A 27412-nucleotide genomic window follows, 5' to 3' on the forward strand; every position below is an offset into this window, starting at 1 on the left:
GTCACATCGAATCTTTGGTCGCATGTATGAAACACTAAATATAGATAAAAATAAAAGCTAATTGCACAGTTTAAATGTAATTTGTGAGATGAATCTTTTGAGCCTGCTTACTCTGTGATTGAATAATGTTTGTCAAATAAAAACAAAAGTGCTACGGTAGCCAAAAACCAAAGTTTTTGCGAACTAAACAAGGCATATTTGTGCTTTAGACGTGTGGGAGAGTGTCCGGCTCAGGTTCCACCACCCACTGTAGCAAAAAGCGATTTTTTTCAAAAACTATAGATGCCAAAAAGATAAACTGGGAATCAATAAAGCTATTATTTTTAGTTTCGTCAGTCTTGATTCTTCCACGTACATGTCTGGCAGAAGAGTAAATCCATTTGAAGCTATGCCAAATGGAGCCATGTATGATGGTGTCCGTTCGACAAGGCATCAGACTGAAACCAATCCCTTCGCGTTAGTACGTAGATGCAATCATGCAAAGACTTTGGTAACACGGTTTTCTTCTCTACTAAAAACTCCTTCGGAAAAGTCCAGGAATTAAATTCTTGGTAAATTCAGGGATATACTACTATGGCTTCATTGTACGACACTACGACGATATGGACAGAGAACAGCAGAGCGTGCGAGTGCACATGCTGGAGACGAGGAAGTCACACCACGTGAGCTGATGGCGCGAAGAACACGAGGCGAGAGAGAGCGAGAGTTTTGGGCCGGGGCACAATCGAAGGTTAGTTCGGAAAAAATTTCGCATTTCGCTATTATAATATTTTTATTTTTATTTGATAAATATTATTTAATTATGAATTAACTATGATCAAAAGATTCGTCTCGCGATTTACAGACAGACTGTATAATTAATTTTTGTTTTCGTCTATATTTAATGCTTCATGCATGTGCTGCAAGATTTGATGTGACGGAGAATATTGAAAACTTTTTGGATTTCGGAGTGAACTGGGCCTTGTTTAGTTCCCAAAATTTTTGCAAAATGTGAACAGTACCAATTTCGTTTGTATTTGACAAATATTGTCCAATCATGGACTAACTAGGCTCAAAAGATTCGTCTCATTAATTTCGATCAAAATGTGTAATTAGTTTTTATTTTTCATCTATATTTAATACTTCATGCATACGTCTAAAGATTCGATGTGACGGAGAATCTGAAAATTTTTGCAAAATTTATAGGGAACTAAACAAGGCCTAAACAAAGCCCACGAGCCGTTATCACATGGTCTCGCTGTTGTCACTGAATCAGTGATAGAGGAGCAGAGCTGGCAGGTTCATTTGTCCACTTGTATACGCTGAAAGGCAAACAAAAAACACACGGGCTTTATATGATCGTACTGTACTGGATTCTTTTGTTTAGGCTTTGTTTAGTTTTCAAATTTTTTTGATTTTGGGTAATGTAGCGGAGAATTTGAAAAGTTTTTTTTATTTTTGGGTTGAACTAAACAACTCTACTTGATTTGATACGTGACTCAGACATCAGTCGTGTTCGAGCAGTTGAAACAGCCGCTCACAGCTGCTGCCATTAGAGTGTTGTCTGAACAGTTGAAAGTGGCTAATCAAGCAAGCTGTGAGCCATTAGAGTGTGCTGCCATACATGATGCATGGATGTCTAATTAATGTCTTTGACAGTTGACACAGATGTTTAGTTTCGTTTCCTTTCCTAATCAAGCAAGCTGGAAGCCACTGTCGAGAGTCGAATTTACACACACAGTCAACCTCACGTATTCATTCCGATCTTATCACGTCCAATAATATCCTCTACCCACGCAAACATTCCAGCTGAAAGAAACAGATCACCTACCGATGCAAAGAACATGCATGCGTGCATGATGAGGTCACTCCACTCTGTTCTCCTGCCCTAGTTTCAAAGCACCCTTTCTTCGACTTTCGAGAGAAACAAAAACGGGTGTTTGGCCTCCTGATATTTTTTAACTCCCATTAAATTAAATATTTTAACACATGTATAAATTACTAAATATACACTATTTATAAAACTTAAAATACAACTAGAAAATAATTGCGAGTAGAATTTTTAAAGTCTAATTAGTCTATAATTAGATACTAATTATCAAATAAAACAAAAAAATTACGATAACTATTATATTTTAATATCACCCACTAAAGTCTAAAGACCCTCTAACTGTGGTCGTCTAGCACTAGCAGGCTCTGCTTACTCCTGTTTCAGAGCTTTTCTTTCCTGTGGTGTGTGTGTATGCAGAACAGAATGATGGCCCGTGCCTGCCTTGTACCACCGCACCGGCAGCACGAGCATAGCAGCATGGCCGTCGGTGGAGACGGTGGGGGTACTCGGGAAGGTCGACCGCACGGAATTTTTAACCTGCAATGCAAGCAATGTTCGTGTTCCCGTACTCGAGGAACAAGCGGCGTGAACTCGACACATGGCTGATCTGCCACGCACGTATACATACGGCTCTATACCTGGGACCGTATAGTATAGGTGTCGCGGTACGGTGTCACCACCAACCTGAACTTGGGTCGGAGCCTCTCATCGTACAATTTCAAAATAAAGCCCAGTGTGAAAAAAAATCCTTCGCGTTAAATAACCGCTTCAATCGCGCACTCCTCCTTCCATTCCAAACTAGTATAAAATAATTTGATTTTTTTCTAGACACATAGTTGTTCCTATATGTATTTAGGTATACAGTGTATCTAGCTAGATACGTACGCAGTAGTAAAGAAATATACCCAAAAAAGTTCAAAACATCTACTGTAGAATCTAGTACCCATAATTCTTCAGAAGGATGCAAACAAAGGGAAGCTAGGGAAGATCAGAGAGCTAGCTGAATGCCTAATAGCAGGAAGGTTATCACTGCATCACAAATTAAATTAACTGTGTGTAAATAAAAGAACCAAACAGTCCTGCCACAAGGCACGGAACGGCACTAGTGTACGTACCATGGTTCTATCGATCATCTCGCTTGCCCGTGAAGCAACAACATGCCGAGGGCTACTTCGATTCATCGGTGCTCTAAGTCTATAGGTTTCATTTCATTTCCAAGCTAACGCCTTGTTTAGTTCCGAAAAGTGAAAAGTTTTCGGTACTGTAGCACTTTCGTTTGTTTGTGACAAATATTATTCAATTATGGACTAACTAGAATCAAAAGATTCATCTCGTGATTTACAGCTAAACTGTGTAATTAGTTTTTATTTTCGTCTATATTTAATGTTTCATGCATGTGACATAAGATTTGATGTGACGGAGAATCTTGAAAACTTTTTGGTTTTCAGAGTGAACTAAACATGGCCTAAGCAGGATTTAGTGGTGCCCTAGTACGATAGTACCACACCTCACCTCCATGGCTCCATGGCCACCGGCGAGCACACGGGCCCATGGGGCCCGCGTGTGTGTTCACGGTTCACGAGCCCACTCATGTGCCGAAGGCTGCCGGTTGTTGCGCCGCCCACGGAGAGCCACACACTCACAGATGACACTTTTGGACTTGTTGGGGACTGCATGCCTGAGCCATAATGAGAGCAACATTTCAGCTGTAGCAAATATAATCGCTTGTTTTATTTTTTTTTGTTTTTTATTTTTTTATTATCTGTAAATGTTTAGGCACGGATCCATGCATGCGTGTGTGGAGACCAGTATAGCATGGAGAATCGTTGAGAGGCCTGACCTTGACCCGTATACAGTAGCAAAGAAATGTTTGTAACATTAGCCTTGTTTAGTTCTGAAAAGATTTCGGATTTCGCTACTGTAGCACTTTCGTTTTTATTTAACAAATATTATCCAACCATGAACTAACTAAGATCAAAAGATTCGTGTCGCGATTTACAGATAAACTGTGTAATTAGTTTTTATTTTCGTCTATATTTAATGCTTCATACATGTGCCGCAAGATTCGATGTGACAGGAAATCTTGAAAACTTTTTAGATTTCGGGATGAACTAAACAAGGCCTTTATTCATCAGCCTGCCTCAGGCTACTTGCAAAATCATTGACCATGATATATAATTGGTCACTGTGTCTGCATAAAAGGATGAAACATTTTCACTGTACCTCGCAGTCGCAGAGAGACAGAAGCACAGAAAGCACGTGCACGATGTCATAGGATAAGGTCCCCCCTCTTCCATTTGTCTCTCTCCAGCGTACACCTTGGACCTTGGAGGCTTTGGACCTTGCATCGACCACTACTTGCCCATACAAATGCCTGACAAGGGGAGACAGAGTTTCCATGAGGACCAAGCATGTATTAGTAGTATTTTTTTTTATGAAACCATGTATTAGTAGTATTACCACTAGACGATAGACATCAACCAACTTAGAGCAGTGCAGATTATAAAGTTATTATAACACCAAAATATACAATTGTCTGGTCACCATAAGCATAAGCATTGTTGGTGTTCTGGCTAGAAAGAATCACCTCCCTGAAGGAAGCACGTTGATAATTTCTGCTTCTCCTTGTCACGGTGAAACTTGTGTTAGAATGGTGTAATTCAGCGATTCTTGTCACTTGCACAAGCGCTGTTGTGCAATAGTTTGGTACTTGGTAGGTAGGATGCAGTGCTGTGAAAACTGTCAATGTGTGTTGAACGCACGTTCCAGGACGCGGAACGTGACACCGTGATCGTCTCCTTCAGGCTTCAGCAGCGGCGCACCACTGCACGATCCCCCCGAGCACGGAGCACCTAACTCCGCCATGGTCCAACTGAAGCGGAGGCTATTCTACTGCACAGACTACAGACCTGCAGATGCAAATGGAGCCACGTGGAAAAGCATTAGATTTCATTGGAGAATCGCTGGGGGTTCTTATGACACTGGAGCTGCGAGATTTTTAAATCGGTGTTTTCAAATGCAACCTCCCAAATTCGTCTTAAAAAATCAGTTATACATAGTCTTTACCGCCTACACTACAGGTTCGCAACGTCATTTTCTAGCAAAATACACTACTTATTTGCAAAAACAGTACTGGTAATTCGGATGCAACGGGGAGAACATAAGCTGCCTGAGATTCAAAGAGCTGCGAACCGCCACATCAAATGTGAACCATGAGGCTTTATACGTCCCAACAACAATTTTACATCCATGTATGGGCCAATGTGGGGGAAAAAATACTGTGAAACAATGCAATGCACGTTGGCTGATCTGAATGGTTAGCATAGAGCTAACCGGGCGACAGTAACAAAACAACTGTCATCGATCGACAACAGACTCCAAAATCACTGAAACAAACACTGGCTGGAGCAGCCTCTTCTTTCTGCTTCGGTTGCCAAATATCCCCCCGAGATTATACACACATGGCAAATGTAATATAGCTGACTCAGCTTTGATCTTCGTAGTGTGACGTCATTCATTTACACATTTCACCTCTTCATGAGAACCTGCAAGTTTCAGTTGGGTTAACAATTACCAAGAGCAGCAATAACTTTAAAACACATGCATTTTTTTTTAGAAAAAATACAGGACTTGAATAATAATATTTCCTGAGAAACCATATCCTTTTGGAGATTATTCCAGAGCCATCTACTCCCAACACCATAAACTTGAACGAATTAAGTGTAATGCCAAGCGAATTCTGCGAATATTTGATCTAAAAAAATTACAGTTTTCTTTGATTGTTGTGAGTATGCCAAAAGAAAATGAAGGTAAACTTAATGTGGTTGCAACAAGTTCTTCAGCCACAGTTCAACTCATATGAAACTAGGTTGCCAGCCTATTAGTAACTTCAAACATCAACAATGGGCCAGACAAAATTCACATTCCAATTCTCAGGAGCTAATATTGGACAACAACTGGATGGATAAGTGAAAAAACCTATGCCCCTTTCTAAATCTGAAAAGTGTATCTAGTAGACAGAAAACTGTCATGATGATTACATGTTCCAAGCAAACCATCTAAAAAGAATGAGGGATGCTTGAATAGCTGTAAGCAGCTTCAAATTGGCACATTTGACCTGCTGAACTTCTTTCTCGGGCAAGTATCTACCAGCAGATCTAAATTACTACCTGTCACTCTTTTTTCTGCAAGGTGTATTTTGTTTTGTTAGGAAAAGAATTCAAAGAGCAATTACTATATTGATATTTTATTTATGAGATAAAAATTATAATCATAAGCAAGATTTTTTTTAATACATGACCCTAATGACATCAACTGTGTCAAAAAAAACATGTCTTAAAGAAGTAATCAGTAGTCAAAAGCTTCTAAATGAAATTGTAATTTCACACAGAGGGAATACATGATTTCATCATGCAGTGTTCCAGTGACAGTATATTTCTTCCTAACGCATTATGATATACCAGGAGCTAAAACAGAGAATAATCAGTCGAAGATCCAAAAGAAATGAAGGAATAAAACTGTGCAGAATAATTTAAAAGCTAGCTAATATATGTACACCTCTACTTTGGATCATTAACAAATAGGTACTGCTGACAACTACACGACCGGTTGGACACGTATTGTCAGGTTTAGCTAACAGGTACCAGTGAATTAGTCCCATCAAAGGAACATCAAATAGACACTAAGATGAACAAATGGATCAATATTAACCTGATCACAATGCCATTTCCGCTTGCAGTGCAGCAAGCTCATCATCTTCAGCTGTAGCTTTCTGTGGAGCAGGGCGAGCTGGTTGCTTGTTGGCTGGTACATGCACTGGATGCATCGGAGGAGCTGCAACAGGCTCCAGAAGCTGAGATTCCAACTCTGCTCCCTCCAGTTCTTCAAGTTCCGCCTCCAGTTCATCCTGTAAGTTTTTAAAGTGGTAAGTGTGTCAGAGAAAACTATGCACTGCTAGATTGCAAATCTTAAATGTCTACAGTGAATTACCTCGTCAAAATCAGCAGCAGCTCCAAGAGGAGCTGACAAAGCATCCTGAATTTGTTTCATATTTTCAGTCTGTTCGTTAATTTCATCCATGGTCTTGTCGACATCATCAATGTTTCTGCAAGGACATGTTAAATAATCATTTTAAGACCTTGAACGACTAGGTGTGCAAATCCTAAAATGGACTCAAAATAAATACTAACGTCGCCTTTTGCATTGCTTTCATAGCAGCAGCTCCAGTTCTCAATGCATCAACAGTCTCTGTTGTAGCTTTAGCTGCTTCTAACATGATCATCTGTATAAAAAATGGGTTACACAGTTAACACACATAACATACAGTAAACAAAAAGCTCAATGTTTGAGTGCAAATATACCTGATCATGGATTCTCAACTGAAAATTTCCAAGCTGCTCAATTTGTTGCTCATAAAGTTTTTTCCTCTTCAAGGCTTGGATAGCCGCTGTTAAGAGGAAGTTTATTTGTATTAGCACAAGTTTCTATAAATCCAGTCTCCATTGCATAAGGAAGGAAGTTGGTAGCATTTGAATATGATCAATATTAGTTTACATGGAAGCCAAAAAGAGGAAAAATAAAGTGAACATAAGCTGTATTAGCTAATAATGCATGATCATGAGGTCTTCAGGTAAAAGATGTTGAAAATTGCACCACAAATAATGGACCATGGAATTTGCATTCTACGTGGATCTATTACATTGCAGGTGCATACAAACCTAAATTCATTTTGATAAAATACTACGTCAACATTGTGACACAATACTAACAATTACAAGCACAATAACTGTGTCAAAGGAAAATAGGAAATACCAGCATAATTGTAGATCCAATGCACCATGCCCAAAGAAATTTATATACACAAATATGATGGATAAGCCTAAATTCATTTTGATAAAATACCATGTCAACATTGTGACACAACGCTAACAATTATAAGCACAATAGCTATGTCAAAGGAAATGCCCATATAATTGTTGATCCAATGCACCAAAGAAATTTATATACACAAAAATGATGGATAAGCCTAAATTCATTTTGATAAAATATTATGTCAACATGGTGGCACCACACTAAAAATGATAAGCATAATAACTGTGCCAAAAGAAATGCCCACATAATTGTTGATCCAATGCACCACGCACCAAAGAAATTTATATGCACAAATACACAAATATGATGGATAAGCTCGGAGTGCAGCATGTGCACCGAGGAAATTCAGATTATATTACAAAAAGCATGTCACCTCCAATCGTACCGCCAGAGCACAAGCATACATTTCAAACTGCACTATTGCGGTTTACCATACCTCTTTTATTCTTTGCTTTTGAGAACTCCTTGGCTCTCTCAAGCTCAGCGGCTGCTTTCTTCTCCAGCACCTTTTCTTTCTTCTCGAGCATATCAAGTGTCTGGATATAAATAAAGTGAGATTTTAGAACTTTCTATGTTACTATGGCATAGAAATTACATGCGCCAAGTTGGAAGCTATAACAAAAGCATATAGTTCACTAGTTGACTAAACATACGCAAAGAGTTAATGGTAATGATCCCTTCCTAATAGTAATAGGTAGAATGTTAGAACTTCAGGAGCAAATATAGAAAATCAAAGAATAGATGGAGCTTATGCCACGGGAAGAACTTAAGCATCCCATAAGTTGAGATGAATTTAACAGCATGTGAGAGTTCCAAGACACTAAAGTAGAAGGGTGGGAATTTTTGTCGTGCACATGCATGAGGCATGATAAGGCAACAAGTGATGTTATATTTTGGTTAAACCTTATGATAACAGTTCAATACAAAATGATGGGTGCTCTGAGGTCGCGAATATATTTAGGCAGCCAAAATAAGAAAACATCAATAAAGAAGAACACCTTAATGGAATGGAAGTAACACGGTAATCATACGCCCGGAAATAATAAATAAAGAAGACAGAAAGGTCACCTCATTTAACTTGTCCAGAGTAGCCAAAGCATTGGAGTTGGCCTGCTCCTTGGGCTTCCCGAAGATCCTATTGAACATGGACATGGCTACAACACTCGCAACAGAAACTCAACAACACCTGCGATAATTTTTGCCAAGCAATCGAAGTTAGAAGGCATAATACGTGCACATACACTTGTAACTAGGTTCAGATCCGAATACAAATAGTAGTATGTTAGGGTTCGAGCGCGCGGTTTCGCACAGCAGGAAGGGAAGGGAAGACCAAGGAGAGGGCGTCCCTATGGATTACGTTAAGGTTTGGGCGCACGGCTTCGCACAGCAGGAAGGGAAAACCGAGGGGAGGGGGCATACCTGGTGGTGCTCGTCGCCGGCGAAGGTGGCGAAGCCGGGCGGCAGCGACGGCCGGCCCAGTCGTCGTCGGTGGGTGCGGGTTGCGCGCACGCTTGGGAAGTTGGGGGGGCTTGGGGCCTCGTCCGGTGCTGTGGTGGGCTTAGATGGGCCGCTTGACTGCCCCGTCCGTCCCTCCCTGAGCTGGTCCCTTCTTCGATGGTATGATAGTGAACGGCCCGGATGCAGCGACTGCAGGGAGACGTCGACACGGCCGACGTCGGGTGATTTTTTTTTTATTCCGAAAATGACAAGGGCGATGGTTCCATCTCCGTAGCAAGTAATCCAGCAGCATTGATCACCTGCTTTTAAGCTGCGTTTTCAGTAATGTTGGCAATGGATAAATCCCCATCGGGTATGAACTCCCCAGACCCATTCCCGTGACAACAATATAACACCACGGGTATCCCCATATACATTGATGGGTAGGGGAATTTCCCCAGACCCATACCCGGGTGGGTAAATTAGATCCGGCGGGTCACCCATACCCGCCAAACATCAGCAATTCACAAGCATCAGTCACGTAGTAGCAATTCACAAGCATCGTCACATAGCTATTCACAAGCATCGTCACATAGCCATTCACAAGCATCGTCACATAGCCACCTCACCATATACCTAGCAAATAGCAACATAATAATTTCTGCTGCAACCACTGGTCACAACACCATAATAGTTCATTGTCCATACAAATCACATAGTAGAGAGTAGTACTTTGCTAGCACTATATAGGGTTTCAGTGTATGGGCTACCGGTGGACTGGTGGCTGGTGGGCTTCTTTAGTTTTGGGTTGGGTATTTTTCACCCATGGGTAAATGGAAATGGGGACTACTAGAACGTCCCCATACCCACGTACCCAATGAGTGAAGGGTTTGCTCCGTTTGTATACCCATAGGTACTGGTCTCACTGCATATTGGTACCATAATAGAGTAAATACCCATCGGGTCACGGGCCCCATTGACATCTTTAGTTTTCAGGCTGGACCTTGCTCCTCAGAAGCACACCTGGCTGCAGTCCAGGAAATCATTGGGACCTGGCAGGGTTCAGACAGCTATATATGTCGCTTGCTACCGTCATCGCCAAAACATTGTATTTTCATAGTACAGGCGTGTGCTTTGTGGTGTCTGTGTGTTTGTGTGCTGGTCTGTAATTTTCAAATCTCTTTCTTCTCTTAATAAAATACGTACCTCGTGGCACGGTCGAGAAAAAATAACCTCTGTAAAAACTACAAAGTGCAGCTGGAAAAAAAAAAGTAAGAAATGCATTCTGTTATTACTTCCATGTATCACAAGGTCATAAATAAAATGGGCGTCCATCCAGAAACGCTCAAAGAGCAAGTAAGAATAAGATCACCCGCCCACATCACAGCCAGCCTCATCTAGGGTCATTGTTGCAGAACCACGTTAAACTTAAACATGAAATGGCACCGTACCTGTTAAATTCCCAGGACATGCCTCCTCCCAACTAATGGAAAACGGGTTAAAAAAAACCGTGGAGGTGCCAATGCATTCTTATTATAATTTATTACAAAATTGGTTACTTTTGTACGGGCTAACGATCAAGCAGCAGAGCTCGCGTTGCATCTAATTGTTCTCTTGAGCGGTTTTCGCCCCCAAAGAATTCTTCAAAACACGTAATTGCCTCCTTTCATTTACAATAGCAGTCTCCTAATGTCACTGAAATTCAGCGCCAGCTCCGTGAAAAACTTGCCTGCTCCCCAGTACAGTGCAAAAAAAATGTGATTAAATTGTGAAATAGTACAGTCCAAAAGGGAATGAAGAGACAAAAACAAAGCAAGAAATGAGATGCACACCTCCTACTTGCCCATCAAAAACACGATGGTCAGCAGATAGTGTCAAGCTCATCTTTGTAACCGCAGCAGCCTTCTCTGTTCCTGTACAAAGTTACATGAGTTAAAAAAAATGTGTGCAATTGTTATGAGCAGGAAGGCAGTCTGTCAAGAAAATATACCATCGCTGTCCACAACAGGTTCAACAACCTTGTTTCCTCTACCGACTGCGAGAATGCCAGACTGACAGAAAGAAATGAAGAATAGGAATCGTCAGTACAATTTCGAAGGATCCCATTACTAGGGAAATAGGGAAGCAAACATGTGTGAGGAGGGACCTGTGGAGGGTTAATGATTGCACAGAAATGGTCCACAGGGTACATTCCAAGATTCGAGATACTGCATAAGAACAAGTCATAAAATGTTAAAATATGGAATTTCAACGATGGAAAGAATTCCCTGAAGAACAATGGTAAACAGGCACAAGTTGCTTGCCTGAAAGTTCCCCCTTGAAATTCGTTAGGTGCAAGCTTCCCAGCTCTTGCCTTTTCAGCCAGCTGCTTAACCTGAGTGATTATGAATGACTCAAAATCATTGAAAATAGAAATTGTTCTACACACAGAAAGGCTGATTTCTGATAGAATTGTAGACCATAAAACTGTGCAATTTTAGTGATTTCTTCTGCGAGCAGCAAACTTGATGGTTGTCGATGGCAAGGAGCCAAGAATTACATGCTCAAAAACAAAAACTGCCTGAGCATCCTGGAATACAAACATCTGCTGAACTTTGACAACATTATCTTACCTCTGAGGATATTGCAGATATAGTCTTTTGATCCGCATTTCTTACTATTGGGGTCATCAGGCCCTGGAATAGCAAAGACCATCATCAGGCACTGAAGGTACACTAATACTCCCTCCGTTCCAAATTATAAGTCATTCCAAGAATCTTGGAGAGTCAAAGCATTTTTAAGTTTGACCAAAAATATAGAGAGAAATATAAAGATTTATGTCATAAAATAGGTACACTATGAAAATATAACTAACAAAGAATCTAATGATACTTGGTTGGTACCAAAAATGTTATTATTTTGCTATATAAATTTGGTCAAATTTGAAAAACTTTGAATGTCCAAGATTCTTGGAATGACTTATAATTTGGGACGGAGGGAGTAATTACTTCCATGGAGTGTGGACTCTAGAATCATACCTTCTCTGTAGCAACGGCAATAGATATATCAACTGAATCACACTTTTGGGTTTCTTCCTTCTCATTGTTCCAGTAAGCTGGCAATAGATGCAAATACATAAAATCTTCAAAAGTGGAGACTGAAGAGAGCTACACATACTGGTCTAAACAAGCAAAGCATACAGAAACCAGCATGTTTACCGAATGGTTTCAATCAATTCAGCTATACTACAAAACAAAAGAAAAAAAAAGGGAAAAGAAAGGACACGTAGCTGGCTTTCTAAGTAAACAGGGCAGGGAAAAACTACTACTAGCATGATTCTAGTTAGGATTCGCCAAAACATGTCAGACAGCAATAGACATGGCTGCTTTCCACTAGTACTATGCTTGCCAAGTGCCAATATACATTTTAACTATGACTCCTTCTATAGAAGCTGGAGTATTCCTATAGGAGTAGCCAGGACATGGGTGCTGGACCTGGGGTTCCAATAAGATAGCCTAAGGCTTGTACTGTTGTACAAGACATAAGCTTACAACGAGTCATGGTCCAACCACTCAAACTGACTCCTCAGTGAACAGAAAGCACAAGCAGGTTGGTATCTTATTTTAATATAATGGCACAAATCCTAGCACCCTGAAAAGAAAAACTCAGCACAGCCCCATCGTGTCGATGATCAAATTCAGCTTATGGGAATTCTATACCATATGTTAGTCTAATGTAAAACTTGCTTAGATTCAACAGTTTGAGCTGGAACTAGCTCATAGTATTCCACTGCAACATATAAATGTTCAAACTACCATCTTGGTTGCAAAATCAGCGTGGGCTGTGCAATCAAAATGAGAATGAATCATGGTATGAGGCAGTCTTGGGATGCTACTACTGCTAGCTTTCTAAAGAGAACGCTACCATGTACTTAAGGGTAGCAGTAGCACACAATTAACTTCCCAATTTAAGACAGAAAATCCCTCAAAAGTTCCTCAGAAAGGTCATTGTGGAATTCTTATGTATACACCAAGCAGGATTTGTGATTCATACATCTGACAAATAAATAATTCTAGTTCCATGCCTCAGGAAAAAAAAACATTGGAATTTGATGGTTATTTTGTTATTTTGAAATTACCATTTGCTTCAGGGACGTTCCGCAAGGCAATTGCCACAGCCTTTATGATGATATCATTTACTGAAACTTTAATGCCATGTTGCTCTGCAATGAATGAAGTCATGAGCAAAGAAGACCTTTCGTGTTATCTTGAAAATAAAAAAGTTATTTGATTACTGAAAATTATATCAGATAAAAGAAGATATATAACACACCTTTTAGTTCATTCCTGAAAGCAAGCAAGGGATCCAGCACAACATCTGACAACAATGTAAAACATATCATCGTGCTACAATATTATGAAAATAACATGTGCATGGAATGAAATATGAATACAAACCTTTGGATAGATACAAATGTGGAGTCGTCTGTTTTGATTCGAGCAACCTTTTTGCAATGACCTGCATGATAAGAAAAAATGTTTGCACTGCTGAAACATGGACCTCATACATTATACTTTATTCAAGAAAAGGATTCGTAGATGAAGATGATACATTATAACATTGTAATGCACAGACCTAACTGAGTTCACTTTTCATGAAAGACAGTTCTTTACTACTCCCTCCATCCCAAATTATAAGTCATTCCAAGAATCTTGGAGAGTCACAACATCTCAAGTTTGACCAAATTTATATGATAGGATAATAACATTTATGACACCAACTAAGTATCATTAGATTCTTCATTAATTATATTTTCATAGTATATCTATTTGATGTCATAATTCTTTGTAATTTTTTCTATAATTTTGGTCAAACTTGAGATACTTTGATTCTCCAAGATTCTTGGAATGACTTGTATTTGGGATGGAGGGAGTAGTAGCAAGATCTACTAGACACAAAAATGGATGATATTGGCTATAAACTGGTACAGCACATTTGCAGAACCCATCCCCAACGAACAGTTATATGTGCTTGAACTCCTATGACTAGTTCACAGGTTGAAGCTCCTGATATTAATCCAAAATACTATGCAAACAAAACATGAAGTTCATCAATAATCTGTTTCATTGTGTGAAACTCTCGACCATGCTACAATCCATATAGCTAGGGACAAGATCACAAGACAGAGGGAGCTCGTGTGGTCAATATTTCTTTCAGTGTCAAAAGATTCTGTACTTTAACAAACTATGACTGGAGAATGAAGCAAGCCTTACAAGGAAATGAAAGCCAGGTCACACATCGCACATAATCAAATACAGTGGAAGTGCATGGGATGATGAGTGGAGCCAGTCACTGCAACTTCAAGAAGGGATAGCACATCTGCACATGTGTGGACTAAGGTCCTACTACTTCAAGGTGTCTTGACCCTTGAGCTTAAGGCTGCTTGAAGCTGAAGTGCACAAAGTTAATTGAGTTCTTTAGCTTTTTAGGAGTTCCTTTTTATTAAGATTTCAAAGCATCCAAAACAAGCTTCTAGGAGAAATAGACTTCTAGAGGAAACAAAGCCTGCAAATGAGCAAGGCGTAAATGTGGGAGCTGAGTTTTAGCCAATACTGATGTTTTAAAAGACTCAATAAAAGCAAATATCATGCAGCACTTGAAAAAAAAACAACTAAACTTAGGGCGTGTTTGGATATGTGTGCGTGTTGCGCTCCGCAAGGACATGAGAAAATCCCATCAAATGACCTTCAGTTGTGCGTTTCCATGCCACACAAGTGCAAAAGCCCAAGAGGCAAGAAATTCAACACTTTCCCAAGACTTGCTTCTACAGGGAGAAGCGCTACCCCAAGACAAGTATCCAAACAGGGCCTAGACTGACCTCAGATGCTAGTTATTGAGTTTACCATGTGCTTAAGGTAACATAAGAGAAAACGATCATAATATCTACTGAAATCAATAAAGTCAAACACGGTACCTTGCGTATCTGACTATTTGGAATATCTTCATATGTATCAGCCTTTTGTGAAACAGGGGATGCTTGAGCTTGGGAATCTCGAGTTGGCTGAGATGAAGGTTGAGCTGGAGCTTTCTTTTCTTTGATTGAACTTGAACTGACACCTGACTTCAATGCCGCCAGAACATCCCCTTTCAGAAGGGTGCCACGGGGGCCTGTTGCTCTCAGGGATGACGTATCCAGTCCATGTTCCTTGATCAGTAACTTAGCTGCTGGGCTGATCCGGCTCACTGTTGAGGTTTGTTCAGGCACATTAACTACTTTATTTTGTGGCACACTTTCTGTTGAATGCTCCTCCTTTTGTTCACCTCCAAAAGATGTATCGGCTGGTATACTTTTAATATCCTCGAGGTCTTCAACCTTACAAAATGGACAACCAGAACTAAGTACAAAAGAATCACTAAGATATAAATCATTACATTAAAATGGATGTTTATGAATTATGAGTTTATGACATAACAAACAATCAAATCAGTAATGGAGCTATACCGTGACAGCAATGGGTTGTCCAACCTGAACATCTTTAGAACCTTCAGGTGCTAAAATCTTGGCCAGATACCTGAAGCATTAAAGGGGTAAGGGTAGACACAAAAGGTGTGTGCAGGATACAAAAACATTCATGATAAGAAATGATAAAGTGACACAAGAGAATGAAGATTTGATAAACATAAATACACGAATGTTATGGGCAGCCAGCTGGGAGCCCACAACACTAAAGGAAAAAAAAATGAAACCATTATTATTTGATCTAGCAGTGCCAGTTTCCAGTTATTTAAAAACTTCCACTTTTTTATGTCATTACCCATAATGGTAGAATAATTAAATAGACTTAAAGTTGCAAAAGATCACCAGAGTATCTTTCCACGCATTTTATGGACCATGCATGTTATACAGCTTAGGTCAGTCTGCCATCAACACAGTCCATGTGCAATGGAAAAGGTAATCAGGTGAAACAAAGAAGAATGCATAATTGCATATTACGCTCAGTTTGACTTGGAACAATAGATTGATAAAGATTGTCTGATGGGTAAATAAATAAATAAGGTTTAAATAAGTTAATTCCGCTAGTGAATCCTTTCATATGAAGAAATGTACCAGTAGGTTACCATAACACAAAATATGGTGTTAACTTTGGAACTAAATATAATGAATGGGTTTCATTAAATTTTGGTGAGAATATGTTCCTGGAGCATTATCATGTGCTCCGTCCATGAATGGGGGGTTCTAATGAAAAGAACTAGCAACTATTCATGAGATTACAACATCATGATAGAAAATGTAAACTTGCGAATGTAACATCACAACAATCAAAGTAACTGAATCATTACTAATAAAATCTTAGAAAAAATCGTCAAGGGCATTACCCCTCTTCAAGGCTTTCAAACTCAAGAGTGGCTTTATCAGTTTCTATCTCACATATCACATCACCAACCTCTATCTGCAAAGAACATAAAGTTTAATGATGCTGTTCTCAGAACTAAATAAAACACATTAAATGAGAAAAGTAGGAAACCCTAAGCTGAAAATAGGATATTCTTATTGAATCAAAAAATAACAGTTAGCAGAAGCATAACCTTGTCTCCTTCCTGTTTTCTCCATTTCGCGATGTTACCTTGATTCTAATGAAAACTGTGTCAGAGTACCAAATATGCAGAATACAAAAGACACTAAGCAAACAACATGTATTAATGTCTTACTAAGATAAATGTTTTACCATAGTAGGGGATAGTGCTGGCATTCCAACCACCAGATGTGGAGGAAGCCCTGCAAAAAAAGATAAAACAAATTAATGGAAGGTAGTTTATAAAAATAATATTGCAGTATAACCGATATGCGCTAACAGAATATACAGATACATGTTTTAAATGATAATTTAGTTGTAATAATATGAAAAAAAATGCAAGTAATGAGGTACAAATGGATGTGATTCATCAGCACAATATGTTCACAGAACAAGATCTTGCTTAGGACATTTCTCTTGAATCGGTTAATTTTGTACAAACCAATTGTTACTGCAGAAAATCACACAATACTGCATAATGACATAGGTGAGCACATGAGGTTCTTTCCTTGTTGAGTATATTACATTGCAGAACAAAAGGAACATAGTTAAACAATATATAACTTGACCAAGTCCACGAGATTTAAGCTAGCAATTTAAATACACATTTTCTGTTGATGCCAACCAGGGGTAGATAAATTCAAAGACTTGCACAACATCAAAGGTACAGAATAAAGTCCATAAGTTATGGAATAATTTTCTGTTTATTTGTCTATGTCAAATTAACACTGTGAGATGGTTATACCTGCAGATGAGAACCAGTGGGCTGGCATGGGGATCTGCAATAAGGACGCAGTATCAGGATGCAGTTAGCAATTTTATAATGGATGAAAAGTTTTAGTATTTTGGGCCCACCTTGTAATGTGCGCCCAGAGATGCTAGAAGTGATGGCCTGGAAAGAAATCATACTTCAGAAAAAAAAAAAATATATATATATATATACTTCACAAAACCTTATTCCAACAATCTTCAATTGCAAGTAAATAAACTACACAAGTGTTGGTCGACGTTCACGATTTATGAATTTAGCAGTTAACCTTACAGTTAAAATTGGTGGCATCATAAGTCCATGGAGTGACAAACAACTAACACGACAGTAGAAAACCGAACAATCCCTTGAGGTATAAAGTCTACAATGATGTACCTCGTGGACGCACATCTGCCCACCTCTGCTAAGGAACCCCTTGCCCGCGACAAGCTGTGGCCAATCAACATTACATGGTCAAATAGCTGTCTCGAAAAGCATCAAAATCTGCACAAATTCGTCGGCAGCGTCGATCATCTAAAATCTTACCCGACCAGAAGTGCACGTATGTTTGCCATCTTCCCAAGCAAAACCGCCGCAGCAAATGATCCCTGGTACAGGATACGCAGAATGTGTCACAAAACAAAAGGGGCAGCAAAGAGGGGTGGAATTCAGTTGGGCACGAAAAATATTCTACAATCTCCGACAGGGCCACGCATGGATGGGCGGATTCACCGGCGGAGCCAAGGCCCGGCCACCCTGGGCAGTTGGCCGGGCTCCCACGGTACAGCAGAGGCGGGAGAGGCGAGGGAGGTGCGTACGCAGGGTCGCCGGCCGGTGCGCGGAGGACGGAGGCGAGGGCCCGAGGATTGGCGAGCACAGAGACTACGGTGCCACATAAATCCAAAACAATAAATCTAAATGGAGAGGAAGGAGATTTGACCGGGAACAGAACCAATCTCGTGCTTCCAACAAATGAATCCGTCCCCATTCAACCGAGCCAGGACTACCAGGAAGGAAGAGATCGCTACTCACCGGGACGGACGGATCTCCAAGCCCGCTCGAGCGAGAGAGGAGCAGCAGCCGTCGGCCGGAGGAGAGGAGAAGGACTACGGCGGGGCGGAAGCCGGGCGAAAGGAGGATTCGGCGGCGCCGGGTTAGATGCCCACCACCAGCGCGGACGAAGACGAGCAGGGGGAAGGGAACCCGCAGCCGCAGGGAAGGCAGGTAAGGGCTGTCAACGAGCCGAGCTCGAGCGAGTAGCCGAGCCGCTGGGGATACCGGTGTTAAACCTGACCTGAGTACCTGACACGTAGGGTCTCCTGACACAGTGACACCATCACGCAGCTACTCATCACCAATTAGGAGACTATAAACATAAGCTAATTATAAAACTAATTACATAAGTTTTAATTAATCTGTGAGACGGATCTATTAAGTCAAATTAATCTATAATTAGCTCATGTGATGTTATGTAAATATTTATTAATTATAAATTAATTAGAACTTGATAGATTCGTCTTGTGAATTAACCATAATTTATGCAGTTTTATAGTTAACTTATATTTAGTTTTTCTAATTGGTACTATACCTTATAAGACTATCTCCAACAATCGTCACCCAAAATACAAGACTCATTTGTCCTTTGGGTAGCGCTACAGGTAAAAGGTTCCATACCTATTTTTAGTCTTCTCCAACAACAAGACCTAAAAGACAACACTCTCTGCAAATGGGTCTCGAGAAGAGAGGATACCCAAATTTGGGTTATGCCTCTCCTGATACCCAAAATAGGTCTTCTGTATGGGTACTCTGTTGTAGGCTATAGGTATTGTGTTGGAGACCCATTTTAGATTTTTAGATTTGGGTTCCAAATGGGTGTCGCTGTTGGAGATAGCCTAAACATCCGAAAGCTACAAACTTTAGTTCGGGTTCCCAACAACCCTCTCGGCGAGTCGGGCTTGGATCGAGCCTGCACGAGCCGAGCACCAAGGAGCTCACAAGCTTCGAGCCATTTCTTTATAGCGCCAAGCAAAGAAGCAGGTTTGGTTGTTGGTCGACGACCGGTGGCTGCGAAAGTTGCGGATGGCGCGATCCTCACCGTCCACTACCAACACACGTACACGATCTCTGAGCTTGACGTCTGGGATCCCTCGCCTCTCAGTTCGCCATTCGCCGTCTCACCACGAGCGACAAATTTGCAGTTAAAAAGAAATCCAAAGTCAACGCATGAATTCAATTCGTTTTTGGCCTTGGCCTTGTACGGTGATATGAATATCTCTTTCAAGATATACAAAAGCACTTTTTCTTTGGTTAGAGGGAAACGACCGTAACGTACGAGTCCAAGGAGTTCAAATTTCTATTTGGACACGTGGAAATTCAAAGAGGTAATTGGGGCTTGGAAATATCATTAGGGTATTTATAGTGCAGAAATCATGATAGTTTCTATAGATATTAATTGCACTACTATAGGCCCGTACATAGGGCAGTGCAAGTGGAGCGATGTCACAAGGCCCCCAAAACATTAGGGGCCCAAATTTTACTCAAGTGTATATATATATTCTTAATTCCATTAATACAAATTAGCTATTGTAACTCTTAGTATATACGTGTAGTGTTTTATGTCATAAGAACAAAAGGCCTAAGAAGACGCATTAGAAGAGAAGGAAAGAATACTCGCATATATGATGTAAGTCTTAATGAGGTCACAAATTAATTACTAATTTCTCTCATAGTATATCATATATGGCAAATGTTTTGACATTATATTAGAATGTACTCCTAAATATAAATCCAATATAACCACATTTGTCGTAGAACTTTTCATACAACTAGGCTAATTATTGACCAAACATATCAAAGTTCAAATCTCAAAAAATGTGCAGCTTATATTTTTTAGACATTTTATATGTGCCCTTTTTAAGTTTTGCACCAGAGCCTCAAATTCTTAGGTACGGCCCTGCACTACTACATAGGCAAATTGTTGATATGGCAACTGATTTAATAAGGAGAGAAAAAATTCAAGAAACCAGAACTAACTAAGAAAATTGGGTCTTCACGCTTATCGATGGATACGAAACTACTCGTAACCTATTGAGAGAACAAACATGGTTCTGCACTACTTTATGTCCTATATTTTATAAAATCTTATGCTGAAAAGATTAGTTTCTTAGTATAATGTCTTAGGCTATAGAAACAGTTAGTAGTTTCTTGTATTAGGAGTGTCCTTAAGATATTTTTAAAACAAAACACTAGAATAAGACAAACATGGGAATGAAATATGCTAACACTTTCAACCCTACAAGATTTCAAAGCAGAGGAAAGTTTATGAATATGGCTTTAGAAGCAATGTGGAAGAGCATAGGTATATGCTAACACTCTCACATGATAAAATTTAGCTCATGTTTCGTTTCCTCCAAAATTCTTTTTAGAATAGCCCAATGCATAGGAATGTCAAAGGAATTTTTTGATAACATTCATTTGTTCCAAATAAGTTTATACTTTATAGAAATATTTCTTATAGATAATTGATATATATATATATATATACTCCATTGTAGTATATGGATTGAAACATATACATCAATCTAATCTAGTATTTGAATACGTACATACATGAATGCATGTGCAGTCAGTGGAAGGCTAGAACGTCTTGCAGTGCTCTTCCGCACTTGCACGTCATGTGCATAGTGAACCATGACTAGGGCCACGGCCGCCCTAGGCCTGGGTCCGCCAATGGCTACCAACTCAGATAGGACCAGAAAACTAATCATCATATGCTTTTTGTTGCTATGTGAATCTTGCATTATGTATTTAAGTATGAACTCAACGACAATTCAGACATGTTCAGATCTCAAATTTTTGTACCAAAGGGTGAAGCTCTTAGTTAAGAGGGCGAAGCTGTTAGTATGATAAGATTTGGCACTTGTCATACCTTATTTTTCCAATGATTTCCTCATCTAAATTACCTAGATGGAGTTTGTCTCACCCGACTGAAGAGCAGCGATTCGGGGACCGTTACGTGAACCTAGGTTGCTGTTGATGTTGGCCTGTTGGGCTTAGTTGTCAATAAGTGAAAATGTATGGCCATATGGGTCTCTTCCTTGTCTGTGTAGGGATGAAAAAGGACAAAAAACCCTCAACTATTTTGCACTTCAACATTTGAATAGAAAACGAAAGCGAAAGTAATAAAGCTGGATGCAAAAATAAACATGAACTTACGAAATATCGAGGATTTTAAAAATGAACCGATTCAAGCGGAATTATATCGAACACGGTTTGCATACGAAAAATCAACACGAAATATTAATCCTAAGGCCAAGTGCATAACAATTAACAAGTGTTATAACTTTCATATAGAAGTATCTCTATTTGACACCATATAAGAATGATATGATTTTTCCCACACGACATTGTACGTGATTAATATACTGCTCAAACTTTATTTATTTATTTTTAACATCTTAACCACCTCAAATGAAAAAACTCAAAACTAGAAAGTCATAGATCTCGTCAAGATTGTAATCATATAAAGATCATCTTTATCTGAGATTGTATAAAAAACTATAATTTTTTTTAAAGTTGGACTTCTAGTGGGCCAAAAACGGTTTAAATTGTATTTAGAAAACTAGATATTCCAAATAAATAGTAGAAAAATAGAAAACGGTCAGAAAAAACCTAAACCTTTTTATTCCATTTTAGAATTTGGCATTCCATATTTCAAACTGAATTTGAATGTGTCCAAAAATACAAATTCGATTAGGTTAAATATAAAAAATACGAATATATCGCCTTCTGATCCCTCGAGATAGAGGACTAATTGGACCAGGCCAACCAACAACAATAACATCAAGATGCAACCAACAGCAATGACATCAAGTTGCAAGCGCAAATTTTAGGACAGATCGTCACTTAAGTGCCCACCCCGTCTTGCGCAATATACCAAGGAACTTGGACATTAATTAACGATAACATGAAGAAAATTTGATGTACAATCCAACGATACACAGACGGTCTGAAGTTACTGCTATCATCAGACCTCCTTAAGGTCAGTCTCAATATATAGTATGACATTGCCAAGTTAATAATTTTGTTTATGTGACATCTTATTTAATGTGTATGATATTCTTATGAAACATGCATTGAGACTGGCCTTAACTCGGTGTTTGAGTTAATACAAATGTTAGTTGGTTTCGGTGGTTAGCTTATTATATCTGTTTTATTTACGATAATCGCTATCGTTGCTACACCCGATGGGTTGCTGTGTTCACTCACTGAAGTATGGGTGAAGTCTCTGGTTCAACTTTCAAGTCCAGGGTGGCCCACAACGCAACCGAAAAAGAATGGAAAAAACATCCTACTCTTTCATGCACATTGCCTAGTCTGGGTTTTTTCTTCTTTTCAATATGTATATAAAGAAATCAGTAGATCGTTTAAACAACAACAATAATAATCACAGCTAAAACCAGTTTCATCCGTTGGTATCCTTTTTGCCGAGCTTCTGACCTATATGGGCTTTATATTAACAATGAACGGCGTCAGAATGCTAAATCCTGAAAACCATGAGATAGAAGGGCGAACGGTTCAGCATCGAGTACAACATGCTAGTGTTCATTTTTCCCTCCTGAATCCCCAAATTCTCCTTTTCTGAGCCTTATTATCTTCAAGCAACCTGAAATAAAAGGAAATTTTGAGATGAAAGTTTAAGGTTTTAAATCCTGACAAAAGTGTTTGTTTTTATGTAGAAGCCCTTCCTCTTAGTATATTTAATTCCTTATGAGACACTCTTTTGAGTGTCTTTCAAAAAAAAATGGAAAACTTATGAGGACCTGTTTTAGTAACTAGTTTCACTAATGAGGATAAATTAATTTTAAGTGTGAACAAGATACTGCCAGAAATAGATGCAGCTCAAGCTCAAGTGCGCAATAATTTGGCCAAATTATTTGGGGAAGTATTCGACAAAGGAACAAACATGTTTCCTGTCTCAGAGACAGACATTGGAAAGTGAAGCTGCAAAACTATTAAAAGTACCAGATGGCCAAGCCTAAAAAGTACCTATTATCAGAGCAACTCCAACAGCTTTGCTATTCTTATTATGAAGGCTTTTTAGAACTTGTATAGTAAAAAAATAGGCTCCAACAGATGTGCTATTTGGTTTTGTAAAATAGAAAGTTTGCTATTTCTTGATTTTCGTTGGCCATATATAGCCAACCACTGACATTAGCTATCTGATAGCAAGGCTGTTGTAGGCCTCTTCTTTTTTAGGAAGTTTTCTATTTTACAAAATGGCTAAACATTAGAATTTAGCTACTAATTTTAGCCAAGCTTTTGGAGATGCTCTCGAGGGCAGGTGGAGCGGCAACATTCAATTACGTAGATATGTGTAAAACTAGCGGTCATAAAATCTTATCATCTTCCACATTGCAGCTTTTTCAGATGACTCATTACTGTAGGGCCATAATTTCAAGAATAATGCACAATGCTGCTAGAGACTTCACCCCACAAAATTGTTGTTGATGTCAAAAACTTGATCTTGCAAAAAATATTGCCTGGTACTCAACTCCCATTTATGCCCCCCCCCCCCCCCCTCTTTTGCAATAGTGTAGGCAAAAAGGGCTGACTGTGCTACTATCCATACTAGTACAACACAATTTTTTTTTACAAAATGTGAACAGTAACACTTTCGTTTGTATTTGACAAATATTGTCCAGGCTAACTAGGCTCCAAAGATTTGTCTCGCAAATTACATGCAAACTGTGTAATTAGTTAGTTTTTTATTTATATTTAATGCTCCATGCATGTGCCACAAGATTCGATGTGACGGGGAATCTGAAACATTTTGCAAAATATTTGGGGAGGTAAACAAGGCTGCATGCTACAATTCATATGTATGAGCTTGGACAATTCCGTGGCCTTAATTCTAGGGTCTCCAATAAGTCAGCATGCTACAGCCAATTAGAGTACGCATAGGATACCAGGATCACCTTGTGCTCCCACGAAGGTATGACCCAAAATCTAGTAGTAAAAACACATCAATAGATATGTTCTGAGAAAAAAAAAACATCTTTGTTTTTCCTTTTTGATCTACAAACCTGCAACAAGTGTATTACTAAGTTACACCCATTTGCATCTCTGCAAAATGATCTACGAAGATTGACATTCAAAAATCAAAATGGGCATGAAGTCAAGGCAAAATTCATCATCCAGATTCTCCTTAAACGATTTGTGGCATGTTAAGGAGCCTTTCTTTTTGGCCTATAAACTCACTAGAGCAAGTGTTATGCAGAGTTACACCTGTGTGCAGCTCTAAAAAATGATTTATGAATATCAAACATTCAAAATGAACAGCCGAACCAATACTTGTACATTTCCTAATGTAAACAAAAAACTTCCAACATATTATGCCACTTGTTAACTCAATCATATCGTTCGAACATGCCAACATCACATAAATTTCACCAGGATACAAGTCCTACTTCTAACTCTCTCTTTTTTTTTAAAAAAAAATGCAATGACAAGAGCGCTGCCTTTCATCAATTAAGGAGGGGAGCAAAAGAGTTTATATACAAGATCAATTTAATTTAATTACCTGCGATTGAACAACAAATTTCACCAGAGTCAGAGTACAAGTCTTTTTTGCTCAACTGTAGTGGTCATATTGCCAAATATCGTGCCCCTTAACAATAACCGACAACATCAAAGAGGAAAGGGGGTCTGGGAGTCATCAATTTGCAGGTGCAAAATGATGCTCTCCTTCTCAAACATCTCCACAAGTTCTATAGCAAAGTTGATGTTCCCTGGGTCAATCTCATTTGGAGCAAGTATTATTCCAACAAGGTGCCGCACGCCACCAGAGAGGTTGGCTCGTTCTGGTGGAAGGATGTACAAAGGTTGAGCACAATTTTCAGGAATATTGCCCGATGCAACATAGGTGATGGCACGACCGTAACCCTTTGGCATGATCTCTAGTCAGGTGACGCTTTAGCACTGCGTTTCCCCAGACTATTCTCTTTTGCCAGAAATCCTAACATCAGTGTCAGTGAAGCTATGTCGGCCGAAGATTTAGATACTTTATTTGCGTTGCCCCTCTCACAAGAGGCGTTTGAAGAACTTGAACTACTCGGTGAATTGCAGTCACAGACCTTAGATGAAGAGAGTAGAGATACCTGGATATATCAGTGGAGCAACGCAACATATTCTTCGAGCAGAGTATACAAACTAGCCTTCCAAAACCTTCCAGAGCACCCAGTCTTCACTTGGCTATGGAAATCGAAATGCACTCCACGAGTTAAAGTTTTTGCCTGGCTGGTTTTAGTTGACAGATTGAACGCTAAAACAATGCTCCAGAGAAGGAATCTGTATGCAGAAAATAATGCATACTGCATCTTATGTAACAGCAGGATTGATGAGGACCTGGATCACCTATTCTTTGACTGTCCTTTCTCTAAGAGTTGTTGGGATAAGATTGGTATGCAGTGGAACACGGGCCTCAGTTTGTACCCCAGGCTGGCACACGCGAGACAACAGCAAAACATCTCGTTCTTTATGGAAGTAGTGGTCATTGCCTCCTGGGAGATATGGAAGCTAAGAAATGATAAAGTGTTCAATAATGGCCCAGTCCACATTGACATTTGGTTCAGAAATTTCAAAAATCAGTGCCTCCTTCAATCCCTTCGGTTCAAGGAAGATCTTAGATCAGCCTTTTGTTTTTGGCTAGATGCATTTAGTTAAATTCTTGTTATATGTTTGTGCTCTTTTTTACAAAATTTATAAAATGAAGTGCTGTGGGGATTTCCCCCACAGTTTTTGCCTTCAAAAAATAACCGACAACATATGAAACTATAACAGATTGCTTTGACGCTATTCAATTCAAGCTGACAACGCAATGGAAAGCCCATCCCTTCCCTCAAAAGAGAAAAGCAAAGTCCACTCAATTTCGATGAAGTAGTCAGATACAGATTTGTGTACATTCAGATGAACATCCGGACTCCAGCCACAAACTAGGATAACAAAACAACACAAGCCAATCTGCAGTGCAGACACCGATGGGATACGTATTTATGAAACTGAAAAGCGTAGGGCAACCCCGCAACGGTGTACCTCAATCGACGTGTTGGTGAATGTCGTCCCCGTCGTCGTCTTCCTCCTCATCCGACGAAGAAGAGGAAGAGGAGGAGGACGAGTAAGCGAAAGGTTGCGGCAAAAGCTCGGGGGGCCGGAGGACGAGGAAGCGGCGGCCGCGGCGGAGGTGGAGCGGGGCGCGGCGGGCGGGCCCGGGAAGGAAGGGGACGCAGAGGAAGGCGGCGAGGCGCGCGAGGAGGTGGAGCGGCGCGCAGCAGATGAGCGCGAGGACGCGGTCGGGCGGCAGCGTCTCCGGGTTGCACGCCACGCGCTGCCACGCCGCCGCCGAGCCCCGCGCCACCCACACCACCCACCCCGGCCGCACCGTCATGAATTGGAACCCCCCAATTCAGCGATTCGCCTTCGCGTGCGCCGGGAGCGGAGAACGGAAGGGGATGGGAGGGGAGGCGCGCACGGCACGAAGGCGGGCGCCCCCGTCCGCCTGCCGCGTGGATCTCGCCGCCGGGTTTGGGTTTGGCGGTTTGCTGCTGTGGATTCGCTGTTGGATTCATTCATAGCCGGCTCTAGCTTTATCTACTCGGCTGTATACGTGGACAAGGCAGCTGACTCAGCGGCTGCTGTGGAGCTCGCCCGAGCGGAACATTTCTGCTGCGAGTTGAACGCTCGGGCTCGCTCTCGCATCGCATCTCCGCAGCGGATCCGACATCCGATTCGCATTTGGGTAGGCAATTCGCAATTCAGAGATCAGCCTAGCTGGCTACTAGGTTGCAGATTTGGGCGGATCCGATCCGTCGAGGCATTTCCGGGGCTGGGACTGGCTCGCAGCATGCGTCCGCGCTTGGGTGGATGTGGATGTATACAAGCAACCAAACAAAAGGTTGCTCTGCATCTATTCACGCCCGTACGTGGACCTGTATG

At 40.3% G+C, this 27412-nt stretch overlaps 3 protein-coding genes across 5 annotated transcripts; all 3 read right to left on the minus strand.

The window, feature by feature from the left end:
• On the minus strand, positions 4986 to 9260 carry LOC8081210 (vacuolar protein sorting-associated protein 32 homolog 2). 2 transcript variants are annotated; one of them, XM_021451935.1, is made up of 8 exons: positions 9101 to 9260; positions 8750 to 8867; positions 8118 to 8217; positions 7171 to 7256; positions 7000 to 7091; positions 6800 to 6914; positions 6521 to 6716; positions 4986 to 5355 (listed from the first exon to the last, which is right to left on the minus strand). In XM_021451935.1, exons 2-7 carry the CDS (start codon positions 8831 to 8833, stop codon positions 6525 to 6527), a joined length of 669 nt encoding a protein of 222 aa, XP_021307610.1. In that variant the 5' UTR covers positions 8834 to 8867; positions 9101 to 9260; the 3' UTR covers positions 4986 to 5355; positions 6521 to 6524. The 2 variants fall into 2 exon arrangements, with proteins under 2 accessions (XP_021307610.1, XP_021307611.1); XM_021451936.1 differs by lacking the exon at positions 4986 to 5355 and adding an exon at positions 5600 to 5994.
• Positions 10384 to 18667, minus strand: LOC110431721 (dihydrolipoyllysine-residue acetyltransferase component 1 of pyruvate dehydrogenase complex, mitochondrial). Its single transcript, XM_021451150.1, has 20 exons — positions 18452 to 18667; positions 17966 to 18027; positions 17816 to 17869; positions 17527 to 17563; positions 17417 to 17450; positions 16825 to 16874; positions 16685 to 16729; positions 16475 to 16548; positions 15600 to 15669; positions 15072 to 15470; positions 13555 to 13615; positions 13430 to 13474; positions 13236 to 13319; positions 12136 to 12212; positions 11731 to 11793; positions 11422 to 11492; positions 11265 to 11325; positions 11109 to 11169; positions 10951 to 11031; positions 10384 to 10847 (listed from the first exon to the last, which is right to left on the minus strand). Exons 2-20 carry the CDS (start codon positions 17992 to 17994, stop codon positions 10789 to 10791), a joined length of 1455 nt encoding a protein of 484 aa, XP_021306825.1. The 5' UTR covers positions 17995 to 18027; positions 18452 to 18667; the 3' UTR covers positions 10384 to 10788.
• LOC8081211 lies at positions 22792 to 27329 on the minus strand. Of its 2 annotated transcripts, XR_002447820.1 has the most exons (3): positions 26513 to 27329; positions 25579 to 25672; positions 22792 to 23084 (listed from the first exon to the last, which is right to left on the minus strand). XR_002447820.1 is itself a non-coding variant. In XM_002466206.2 (2 exons), the coding sequence occupies exon 1, from the start codon at positions 26862 to 26864 to the stop codon at positions 26514 to 26516; it is 351 nt and encodes a 116-aa protein (XP_002466251.1). In that variant the 5' UTR covers positions 26865 to 27329; the 3' UTR covers positions 22792 to 23084; position 26513. The 2 variants fall into 2 exon arrangements, 1 of the variants encoding a protein (XP_002466251.1); XM_002466206.2 differs by lacking the exon at positions 25579 to 25672.

Source organism: Sorghum bicolor, chromosome 1, assembly GCF_000003195.3.
Source record: "Sorghum bicolor cultivar BTx623 chromosome 1, Sorghum_bicolor_NCBIv3, whole genome shotgun sequence".
NCBI classification, from domain to species: Eukaryota; Viridiplantae; Streptophyta; class Magnoliopsida; order Poales; family Poaceae; genus Sorghum; species Sorghum bicolor.